Source organism: Antedon mediterranea, chromosome 3 (genome assembly GCF_964355755.1).
Source record: "Antedon mediterranea chromosome 3, ecAntMedi1.1, whole genome shotgun sequence".
Classification (NCBI taxonomy): domain Eukaryota; kingdom Metazoa; phylum Echinodermata; class Crinoidea; order Comatulida; family Antedonidae; genus Antedon; species Antedon mediterranea.
The window spans coordinates 36,507,984-36,520,386 of record NC_092672.1 but is presented as its reverse complement, the minus strand read 5'-3'; the positions used below and the strand labels follow the sequence as shown (position 1 = coordinate 36,520,386).

The 12,403-nt window shown below is 31.9% G+C and overlaps 1 protein-coding gene across 2 annotated transcripts in view; it reads right to left on the bottom strand.

Annotated features, from left to right (window-relative positions):
- LOC140045437 (huntingtin-interacting protein 1-like) overlaps window positions 1–12,403 on the bottom strand; it is a 31,404-nt gene that overhangs the window by 7,275 nt on the left and 11,726 nt on the right. For both annotated transcript variants that reach the window (XM_072090334.1, XM_072090333.1), the window contains exons 2-20: window positions 11,161–11,224; window positions 10,503–10,645; window positions 10,066–10,122; window positions 9,539–9,619; window positions 8,695–8,777; window positions 8,360–8,421; window positions 7,289–7,429; window positions 6,177–6,310; window positions 5,438–5,560; window positions 4,559–4,671; window positions 4,282–4,447; window positions 3,605–3,695; window positions 3,211–3,299; window positions 2,614–2,788; window positions 2,055–2,144; window positions 1,860–1,946; window positions 1,539–1,646; window positions 1,296–1,438; window positions 291–398 (exon numbers count right to left, since the gene is read on the bottom strand). In XM_072090334.1, coding sequence (XP_071946435.1) covers window positions 291–398; window positions 1,296–1,438; window positions 1,539–1,646; window positions 1,860–1,946; window positions 2,055–2,144; window positions 2,614–2,788; window positions 3,211–3,299; window positions 3,605–3,695; window positions 4,282–4,447; window positions 4,559–4,671; window positions 5,438–5,560; window positions 6,177–6,310; window positions 7,289–7,429; window positions 8,360–8,421; window positions 8,695–8,777; window positions 9,539–9,619; window positions 10,066–10,122; window positions 10,503–10,645; window positions 11,161–11,224 — 2,058 coding nt within the window. The remainder of the gene's footprint in view (window positions 1–290; window positions 399–1,295; window positions 1,439–1,538; window positions 1,647–1,859; window positions 1,947–2,054; window positions 2,145–2,613; window positions 2,789–3,210; window positions 3,300–3,604; window positions 3,696–4,281; window positions 4,448–4,558; window positions 4,672–5,437; window positions 5,561–6,176; window positions 6,311–7,288; window positions 7,430–8,359; window positions 8,422–8,694; window positions 8,778–9,538; window positions 9,620–10,065; window positions 10,123–10,502; window positions 10,646–11,160; window positions 11,225–12,403) is intronic.

Here is a 12,403-nt window from a genome sequence, read left to right as displayed (position 1 = left end):
TTATGGCCTGTTACTCTCATTTTTAACTGCTCTTTTTAAAATTTTATTTATTTCACGGATTACTTTTATTTTTATGTAAGCGCATAGAGGCTTTATGTATTATGTGCTAAAAAATCCAAATTTATTATTTATTATTATTATTTGTGAGGGGATGGTATTGTTTCAACACTACAGCCAAGCCCAAGAGTAAACATGGTTGGGTCTGGGATATGTCTCCCTAATAAGAGTTCTAATGTATTAACAAATCAAATACACATTCAGTATGAAAACCACAAACAACTTATTCTAACCTCAATTCTTGCAGTAGCCTTATCAATAGCCTCGGTGGTATTTTGCATTTCTTGATCTACAATGTCTCCAAGCTCTGCCTTGATATCTGCTTCCTTGGGTAGCAACTCCTACAAGCAAAAATAATATTATACTAAAATGTTTTAGGGTAATGTAAAAAATCTTATTTTATTAACCAAATCCTAATAGTCTACCATATTATCAAATTACGTACATGCATTTTAAACTTTATGTTAAAACAGGTAAAGTATGTTATTATTAATATGATTCACCCTTTCATGTAATTAACATTAGCATTAAGATAATATAAGATTTATAAAGCGTTTATCCACTAAAGTGCTCAAGGCACAGTGGACTAGATGTTACATTTTCAATAACAAGTTTCTCCCCTAAGGGTCTTGTCATGTCCTGCAGCCATTTGCGTCGCTCTCTCTGTCCATGACAGTGGCTGTATGAACTAGTACACCGGGGTACCCCCCTTCTATGTATTTATAACAAATGCGCATTTTCCGGTATCAAATCCACATCTTTAAAAGCACCATGAGCCAAAAACTAAAGCTTATACCAATCACCATATTGATTATTTATTTTTTATTGATACAAACACTATTCCCATAAAGCATTGCCAGCTTTCTAAATTATTTACTTTTTTTGGTAAATTACTGTGTTTGTTATGATGTAATTAGTTAACATGCTTGTTTTGGTCAAGTCAATGGTTAGTCTATTCTTAGTATTGTATTGAGATGATTGTATTTCTGATTTAAATACTTGTTCATTATTACCTGTATAATATTCTGAAATTATTATAATTTTAAAACAGAAAATAAAAAAGAGAATATGTTAGATAAAATCATTAACTATGAAATAAAAAGGATAGTTATTTTATCATAAATAATTTATCATTTTATCTTTCTTCATCAAATTTCGTTTTTTTCTACAAGATTATTGTATTTGATGAAACCTTGATATTTGAATGCTTTCCCCGGAACATGTAGAAATACACGTACCTGAGCTGCCTGGATGATGGCTTGAAGTTGATCTTCAGCCTTTGACTTGTGCCGTTGCGTGTTATCTACGCTGCTCTCAATCCTCATAACGCCCAGAAAATCCAAACAAGTTTGTCCTCCGCTGCGACATGAATTTGCTAAAGCTGTAGAAAACAAATCAATGAATGTATAAGTTTACCAATCATATTTGTAACTATTTATAGCAGAAATGCAAATTCTAGACTATATTTTGTCATAGTATACCTTCTCCTAAGTCAAGCGGAGCCATGTGAGATGCAGACTTCCCCAGAAGAAGGAATTCACCAATTGAGTTGGAAAACGTTGAAAGACTTCTAACCAAACTCTCCAACTCTGAAAAATCAACTCAATATTGATACATTTTGTTGTTTTAATCTACAATTACAACATTATTATAATGAACTTTTTGCAGGAAAAAAACACAAAATAATATTTTAAGACAGTAAAAATCATTTTTCAAAATCTGTAATAATGTAGTGATTCAACATACAATGTTATATTTTAATATAATGTTAGTAAACCTAATAAAGTCATGATCCATCTTACCTTCTTTGTTACCATAGTAATTTTTGTAGCTATCTTGTAACGTTGATAAAGATTTCTGAGCAGAATCACACCGTGTTAAGAAATATTCTATGGAATATAAAATTATGTTTCATTATACAATCCTCAGTTAAACGATCATAAAAAACAAATATTAATTGAAATAAAAAGTAACTCATGTGATGAATCGAAACATACCAGCAGTACAGGTGCTGCCAGCAAACTGTGGGTCGTCCATTTGAGTTAAAACACGAAGAAGATTCTCCTCAGCCTCTTGCATAGCAGCAACTATCAAATTAAAATATTATTTTAATAAATAATAATAAATAGTTCATTCTTATATATCGCACATAAAAAATCTCTCAATGTGCTGTACATAAATTAAAATAGACGATGGCAATAATTTAAATTAAAGTTTTGTTTGAAAAGGAAAGGCTTCAACTGGGTCTTGAAGAGTTTAGAGTGGCTGATTGAAATTGGTAGGGAATTCCACAGAGTTGGAGCTGCCACAGCAGAAGCTCTTCCACCATAGTAGATGTCCTAGTCTAGTCTTAGGAACAACTAGTCGATATTGAATAAATCAAAATCAAACTAGCAGACATTGGCCACCTGATCTAAGAGATCTAGTAGACTGGTAAATATGAACTGTAATGTATTAAACAAATTCTTGCTAGTTGCCGATTAATGTCACATTTTCTGTGTGAATTACTTTACAATAACAATTCTTATTTCAATCAAATATAACAATTCTAGTTACCAAATATTTGTTTTCTTTGTTGTTCCAGTTTCCTTCGTAGTGCCTCTTCTTCAGATGTCCTGTCGTCTACCGCCCTCTGTAATGATTGAACCAACACTTCGGATTCTCGTTTAGCAAACTCTGTTTCTTCCGCGGACTTTGAATACGTTGTCAATTGCTTGTTAACATCAGCATTCTACAGAGTACAGACAAACCAATTAAATCATCTTTTTTTATCTTATTGTTTTGAACTTGTAAATAAAACACACAAATAATGTATGAAGTAAAAGTAAATTTAAACATAATGTTTTACATTCAAACTTCTAGTAAGGGGATACCTCCAAAATGTATTAAATAAACTTTTATTATTAAAGATTAATTAATTAAAATTAATCTCCAAGATCAACCAAAGTGTTCCCTTAATAGAGACATCTGTAAATGTGAAAAATATATTGTGCCCCGTTTTTTTCTCAGCGTTTCTTAATTAGGGGTGTCTTTGAATACGGATATCTAAATGAGGGGTTCTACTGATATATATATAATATTGATCAACCTAAATACATTAGTAATGTATTGATACAAAAAAAATTATAAATAGCAAAAATAATAAAAAGGTACCTTTCTTATTAAATTAATGTGTTCTTCTCTTAACTTGCCATAAACCTCTTTCATTTTAACAAATTTATCTTCATACACCCTAGCTTTGTCTAAAAAATGTAAGACAATATTAGAAGATCATGTTTCTAGCACAGATACAATATACGATATTCTGATATAATACACCAACCGTAAAAGCTTTGGCTGCACTATCAAACTTTATGTTGATAATGTGATATGCCTAAATTATGTAGTGATATGCCCAAATATGGTAGTGATATGACATCATCATGTCCATATATGGTTATATCACATTGTTTTGTCACATAAAGTTTGATAGTGTAACAAAGCTTTAGTATACAATCTGAACTCAACCCAGATTTCTAATTTTTTAATTTTTAGTTTTAATACTTACTCTCACTTTTCACAGCGTGTTCCTTGACCGCATTAATATTGTCAGAGTTCGTCAACACTTCTTCAAGTTGTTGCTTCATAGTTCGATTCTCCTACAAACAAGATCAATAATAATAAATAAAAGTAAAATAATTAAGTCAAATTTGGTAGATGTATTTCAGTACACATTGCGCAAAATATCAATATCATAATACCAGTGTTGTAGAGTACCAACTAAAGCTCTATCTACACTATCAAACTTTATGTGACAAAAAAATGTGATGTGCCCATATATAGACATGATGTTATATCACTACCATATTTGGGCATATCACTACCATATTTGGGCATATCACTACCATATTTTTGCACATCACACTTTTTTTGTCAAACTAGTTTGATACAGAGCTTTAGTAGTACAAGTACACAGAGTTGAAGACAATATTTAAAAATAATAGGAGGCTTAAGTTTGGTTCCCACTTGGATAATCAGGTGATCCATCCCATTGTGATTGGTAAAATTACTTGCGCTTATGTCATTACATTGTGTCTAAGTCGGAAATAATAAACATATATATATATATGATGTACATATCCTTAGTTTTATGGAATAAATTGAATTGATAGATTGATTTTATTTAAATGAAAATATTAAAATATGCACTTAAGACAAGCAGGCAAATTCTAGAACAGAACTTACATCAACCATTTGTCTTCCTATAGATCGATACTCCTCTAGTTGTCTCGTTAAGTCCATCAGCTTTTTCTTCATATCATCCATGATTCTCTGGTCGTCTTTTTTCACTCGCTCAAGTTCAAACTTTAAGTTACTAATCTCTTGCCTCAGTTGGTCAATCAACCAATCCCTAAACAAACAATAAAATAATTATATTGTTAATTTAAAAGGAAAATAAGAAAAATGTAAAATAAGTATACTAGTATTTTTACACATATTGTCTAAATAAATTGGTCATTACCGGTCATCTCTTGGTGGTGGTGAATTGAACTGACCATTCTGCTGGGCAGCATCTACATCCACTAGCAGATCTTGGAAGCTGGTGTCGTCAAAAAACGTTGATTCTCGAGGACTCTAATGGAAAATGGGGAAAAAAAGATTAGAAAATATGGGCACATATACAAAGATGCTACTGAAAATAAAGTAAAACCAGAAAATTGAATACATCCAACATAATGTGAGATGTTTGTATATATTATACATTACAACCCTTTCTTTTGAGTTACAGCTATTAAGTGGACACATTCTTATGACACAAACAAGAGCCATATATGTTTTGTTTTTTTTTAATTCTCATTTTAGGCAAATTGCCAAGGATTACCACAAGTGAATTCATTCACTATCCTTCTTAAAGGTGGCAATCCTGTTCACAAGACAAACATATACACAAGATGCTCTACATAAACAAAGACTTATTATTAAGTCTTTGGGAGTGGAGTTGTAATTTGTCATGAGAAAAAAACCCTGACATATGACAGGACCCTTAGATTGGTAGCCAAGCATCATAACCACCAAGCTACAGCTCCACTCAACCAACCATATTATACCCTATTAAAGGGACAGCCTCCAAGGTGTCCTCCTAATAGGGGTTCTACTAATTGGCTGCATGTAGTGTTTTGATATTTATGACAAGCTATTCATTTTACAAATGGTGACCGTATGTGTCACATGGTCTACAGGTACATTACATTAATTGGTAATGAATAAGGTAATGATCTAAGTAAAATGAAACTTAGCTTCAATCAACCCTGGGTACTCATTATGCTTACAATTATACTCAAATCTTACAATTATACTCAAATATTTCTACTTTGCATAAAATTTAAATTAATTTGCTTACAGGTGGACTTTCGTGACTTGTAACACTCATTGTTTCCGATTCTACATCACCACCTTGCAAGACGACGGCTGGCGTGTAATGATGGCTGTAATCTGTCGTTTTGATGAAGAAGTTTGGAGGACTCTGAAATAAAAAGAAATTTAAAATGCATATAGTAAAATTTTTCCTCCTAAATATTCTTTGTAATAAAAGAACTAGACTTCATTAAATGACAGAATATAGCACCATTACTCCATGATAAGTACTTAACTTACTATTTCTTTGGTAATGTGGTTTTTTTTTTACTGTATTTTCTAATAAATGACAATTAAATATTAAGTCAATATTTAGTGATCATCATAAACTCAAATATGCACTTGACATACTATGTTTCTTATTTGTATTTTTATTTATAAGCATACATGGTCCAGTGTACACATTTGATTCATGAACCTAGTACATCTTTCGAGATGAGTAAGGAGTTACCCTGGTGTACGAGTACACACACAGCCACTGTCACACACAGACACTTATCATAACTCATCAAGAGGGGCCCCTGGTTGTTAGCATACTCTGTCTAGGGTCACCCTCTATAAATAAGGTGAAATAAAACAAAAATTAATATTCTGTATTAATTATAAACCTTATTTGACGAATAAATGTGGCCTTGGCATGAGGAAAAAAAACCTAATATAGTCTGAAAAAATAAACTACTTAGCGTGAACAAGAAGGTACTTAACATGAACAAGATGATACTTACATCAGGTAATGTTGGCACTTGGATTAATCTCCTAAAATACATGAGGTTTTTAACTCGTAAGAAACACGACTTGAGGGAGTCAAACTGCTTCTTGAAACGGTCACGGTGTCCATCTAAAATGTCAGCTGGCAAACCTATTAACACAAATATATTTTAAATTTGTTATTAGCATAAGGAGGATTTTGTCATTTTAAATAACATAAAATAGTTTTTCATTATTTAAAAATGAGCAGATAATTTATTTATAATTTTGAAAAAAGAACTCTAAGAATATATAGTTTAATGGTAAATATATTTTAAATTATTATTATTTTAAATTATTATTATTTTAAATTATTATTATTTTAAATTATTATTATTTTTAAATAAGGAGGATTTTTTGTCATTTTAAATAACATCAAATATATTTTCATTATTTAAAAAAAATATGCAGGTAATTTACTTTTAAAATAAAAAAAAAAGGCTAAAGCTATGTATACACTATAAAAATATGATATGCCCATATATGGACATGCTGATGGCATATCACTAGCATATTTGGGCACATCACTAGCATATTTGGGCATATCACTAGCCTATTTGGGCACATCACTAGCATATTTTGGCACATCACTAGCCTATTTGGGCACATCACTAGCATATTTTGGCACATCACTAGCCTATTTGGGCACATCACTAGCATATTTGGGCACATCACTAGCCTATTTGGGCACATCACTAGCATATTTTGGCACATCACTAGCATATTTGGGCATATCACTAGCCTATTTGGGCACATCACTAGCATATTTGGGCACATCACTAGCATATTTGGGCACATCACACTTGTTTTGTCAAACTAGTTTGATAGTGTAGACAAATTTAGTTGAATAGTAATGTTGACCCAACAAACACATCAAATCTTTTAGAATCTTGCATTTAATGTAAAAAAACAAAAAAAAATATGGTATGGTAAAGCTCTGTCTATACTATCAAACTATATGTGAAAAAAATGTGATGTGCACATCGACATGATGTCATATCACTACCTTATTTTGGCACATCACACTTTTTTTTGTCAAACTAATTTGATAGTGTAGACAGAGCTTAAGCAGGGTACTAGACAAACTTACATGCATGTAGCTTAAACATAAGTCGAACACTGTAATCGTAAAGATGGCTGCAGTCTTGGATGATAGGTATGAGAGGTGATAATCGACATTGGCCTGAGTTTGTCATTGATATGCTCTTGGAAAGATCAAATGAGCCAAAGACTGCAAATAAAACATAGTTATATTTCTTTAATGAACACACAGTAGAACGTCTATTAAGGGGACACATAGGTTATTCGTTTCACAGGAAAGCGCCCCCTAAATAGGGAGCGAGATGGATCATCAACAACTTTTCTTTTGACATCTTGAATAAGTCTCCTTTTAATTCTTTTGAACAATAAAATTGCTGTCTTGTCAGGAAAAGATTTAAACCATTAACTAAATTGCCAATAAGGAAATATTGAGAGAAAAATGTGTTTTTAATTCAATAAACGTTAGTTGTCAAAAAACGATTTTAAAGACTTCCGATGTAATATGCAAAATGTTCTTCCTTATTAAGATTATTAGCAGTGCCAGTGAATAAATTACTAGGAAGAGACAAATTTAGAAATTTAAAACATTTGCATGATAAAATTGATATTAATAATACCGTAATTATGATTAATAATAAATATTTATTTTCAGTTTCATTGACAGTTTTATTCCAACATGGAATATGAGTAATTTACAAATGGCATTGAGGAAAAAAAATTTAAAAAAACGTATTGTAATAATATAAACTGATGCGTAGTGATAAGCTACCTAAAAAAGCATATATAAAGCAGAAAGAAAGGCACCTGGAAGCAATCTGTAAGCATACATTTGCTTTAACAGGAAGTGATCTTAAGATCTAATGCTTCCGAATTTAAACTTCATGACCTTCCTGTGGTGGAGGGCAGCTTACCAAAAACCACTGGTGGCCTACAAATACTATAACCATGCTTTATACATTAAAAAGAGGGTCAATTGATTGATATAACCACATTATACTAGAGGTACTATTTTACCTCATACCAATTGTAATGCATGGTTACTTGCACAGGATGATTTAATCATATTTTTGACAATATGACAATTTTGATATTTTAATTAATTATTTCAAATGATACCTACTTGTGTCTTGTGTATTGATAAGACCATCTAGGTAATCAAAAATATCAACACACAACTGGAAGCTGAAACAACAAATTAAAACATCACTTTAGACCAATTATATTTTGCAAACTTGCAACTTATTTTTAATTATTTGTTGTGTGTGTTATTGTTATTGGAAAGGTGTACAATGTTTTTTGGCAGGTTTATTAAGATTGATTTCATATTTGATTTCACTTATGAAATATGACTTCTTTTAAGTGAATTACTGTTACTGTATGTTGGGGCTTTTTACTGTAAAAATAGCAGACAATCAAAGTTTGTTGAGAATGAAATGCTTCTCAGAAAATACTTACTAATTATTTATTTCGTTCTCAGCGAGTTTTTCAAGAGCTTTCTCAACATCTGCAAAAGCTAAGTTTCCCGGAAAAGTTGGATACTGAAAAAACATTATACACACCATAATTGTTTTGAATTAATTATGCATTTAGTCTATAAAACAAAGTCCAACATTAAAAATAAAAAATTAAATATTAAAGTTATTCTTTAATATTCAAATATTATTTTCCCATAAATAAGTTATAAATAGATTATGGCTCATGTCTCCTTTCTATGTACGCCCCTCAGGGAGTGCAATTAAAAGATGAAATGCAATTGATGTATATAACAGAGATCAAGAGGACACAAGATAGCTTCCGCTGGGCTTTATCAAAACACAGACTAGATATCATAAACAAAGAGCATCCAGCAACATATGTGGGCCTAAAGTCGTTTGTACAATGTCTCGTCGATGGGCGTCAGCAGTATTTTGGATGTGAGTGGGATAAACATAAGAATAAATCCAATAATGATTGTTTGATAACAAATATCTATATTTCTCAACAGTTTGGGAAAAAATGGCAAAATCAGCACTGTGGTCATGTCACACTGAAGGCAAAGTGTCCGAATTAAATAAAATAAAATATAGATTATCTGATAAAACTCCTAGAAAGTAGGAAGTCTTTTGCCATTTTCCCCTACAGTAACTCTCAAAGCACTATCTACATATTCAAATAGTGTGTGTAATCAGGATTTGAGAAAAAAACACAATAAATCAATATTTAACATGGTTTTAAACAAAAAATATTTGTACCATGTGACAAAAGAGCATGGATAGGACAATATAGTCAAATTGGTTATATAAATGTATCGTATTCTTACCTTTTTATGAAATTCCAACTTGGTGACCAGAAGGGAACAATACGCATTTATTAACTTACTATATCCTTCTTGCATATGTCCCTAAACAACAATTAAAATTGACACTGAAAACCGTTGTTGGCTTTAATACAGCAGTCTTCCAAATTTGGAAAACGCAGAAAGAAAGGGTTGTTTTCGACTTAATTACCTGGAGGTCTACTCAAGGGAAGAGGAAGGTGGGAAGGCCTATGATGACATATCATATCATCAACTTCAAGAAGACACAGGCTAAACAACCAGAGATCTAGAGACCAGATAGCCAAATAGCAACCATAGGTGCGTGAGTGAGTGGCTTTAAAGCTCTGTCTACACTATCAAACTAGTCAAAAAGTGTGATATACCCAAATATGGTAGTGATATGACATCATCATGTCCATATATGGGCACATCACACTTTGTTGTCACATAAAGTTTGATAGTGATGACAGAGTTTGATAGTACATTTAAATACATACATTAATTGTATACTCATGCAATTAACAACTTACCCACATACTGCCCAGGTCTGATATGTGCTCAGAATGTTTCTGAGAATCTTTTACAACCTACAAAAAGAAATATTAAATGTTTCTACATCTTGAAAATAAATGGTATGGTATGTACAGTATTGTCAGGGTCACCCACATGAGGGTACACCTCACAGGCGATACCATTTGTGGAGAGGGGTGTTCAATGAAAAGTTCTAATTTTTTGGAGTTATATCTCGATTTTAGAGGAGAAAGGCTATTGTCAGTTTATCCAGGTAAGTCAAGCACAAAGTAGAACAAGGTCTTGGAGGGGTATTAGTTAATGTTAAATACTATTCACTTTTATTCTTCTCAGGGTAAATGGTCTATGTTGGTTTATCCAGGTATTAAATAGGCAAAACAATGCAATGTGAGTGATACATCGGTTAGATAGCAACTGAATGTCGTCCTCAACTTACGTGCTCATGTCCTTCCCTCATTAATTTGTGCAACGTATGACAGAACTTCCAGCAAACGATTGGGTTGCCTTGTTTTGGTAAGCGGGTCACAACTGTCCAAAACGTTGAAGCTCCCTTCTCTTGAAACGAACCAATGATAACATCTATGCAGGGTTAAGGTGATAACTTAACAGTTCTTATCATTGTTGCCTAAAGTGAGACCTATTGATTTCTTTTGTTCTAAAGCTCTGTCTACACTATCTAACTTTTAGTGACAAAAAAATGTGATGTATATATATGGACATGATGATGTCATATCACTAACAAATTTGGGTATATCACTACCATATTTGGGCACTTCAAATTGTTTGTCAAATTAGTTTGATAGTGTAGACAGATCTTTATAGTATGAGAGTACAGTAAGTGGGAAGCCCACATCTAAATTGATGTTGAGTATGAACAGATAGTGTTGACGACTGTTATGTTTGAGATAGAATGGAGAAAGTTACTGTTAAATTTTAGATAGGGAGAATAAGACTGGCACTAGAGGGGTTTTGTTTTACCTTTACAAGATGTAATTAGATTAAACAATATTAAAGTTCATTTTACAAAAACAATGTACAGATTTAAATAGCAACCGATATCGAAAGAAATAACTGAAGTGGATTGTGAAGGATACTCCTAACATGTTTCTCTTTGACTGGTACTTCCTGACTGTTGATAGCCTTAGTAATGCTGGTAGTCTGAAAGAAAGAAACAATCAAGTTATTATTATCATAACAATGTAATTGTAATGTAAGCAATTTATTTTTTCTATACTGTTACAGACTTTGTTACCAGGCTTTGTCTTTTGAAAATCATAGGTGTGCTACAAATTGCACTCCTCAATACTGATGCTGTAGGTGTCCTGTTTGTATGTTGATGTGTAGAAGTTTACAAAATTTAGGTATGTTGTAAATCGCACTCCTCAAGGGCAGTTTAGGAGTGTGTTAGGTGAGTGATCGCACTCGCTCGCCTTAAAAGACAAGGCCTGTGTTACTGTACATAGTATGTACTGTAGGGTACAGCTGTACAGTATATTGGCAATATCCAAAGTCTCTTCGCAAATTTTTGAATGGAGGTCATCACATTGTCCAGTGATATTGACCTTGTTAGATTACAGAATGGAATAATAGGTCATTAAGAGAATGTACAGATGGACAATATAGACATAATTCATAAACTAAAGTCCAAGTCTCAATGTTATATATCAATTTATTAACATTGAATTGTCCGCTATCAATTCAGAACATATTTGTTAATGTAAAAGTCCAGTATACTGCATAAAAGGAAAAGCGCTACTGTACATATACAGTCATGATATAATATTGCATGTTATAAATTCCTCAAAAAAAGAAAAACAAAAAAGAATTTGGGGGTTAAAAATCAAACAAAAAATTTACAATTTCCTGATATTTAACCCATCGTTTTACAGTCATAACGCTTTCATTTAATTTATCGCCTTAAAAACTTAGAAGTTTACACACAGCGGGGTGTCAACACCAGCAGTTTGTATGGTGTGTGCCCTGGTGTTTGTAACACTGGAGTTTTGCAAGGCTACAGGTAAGTACAGTAAAATAGGTATAGGACAAAGAGTACAGTTTGTACAGTAATACCAATTTTTTTATTAAAATGATAACTTTACAAAAAATAATTATTTCAAAGAGGAACTTTTCATTAATTTGATTGAATGTGATAAAAACATAACTAAACTTTGGTATGTCTTTATTTCTTTGTTAAACCACACACAAATTACTCTACAACTAGCACATCAATATACAGGCACGCTTTATATATTCAATAACTAAACCTAATTTACATAATTTATTCAGTGTATAGAAATTCAAAATTTTAAAGAGAGTGTACAATAAAAAGACAGTCTG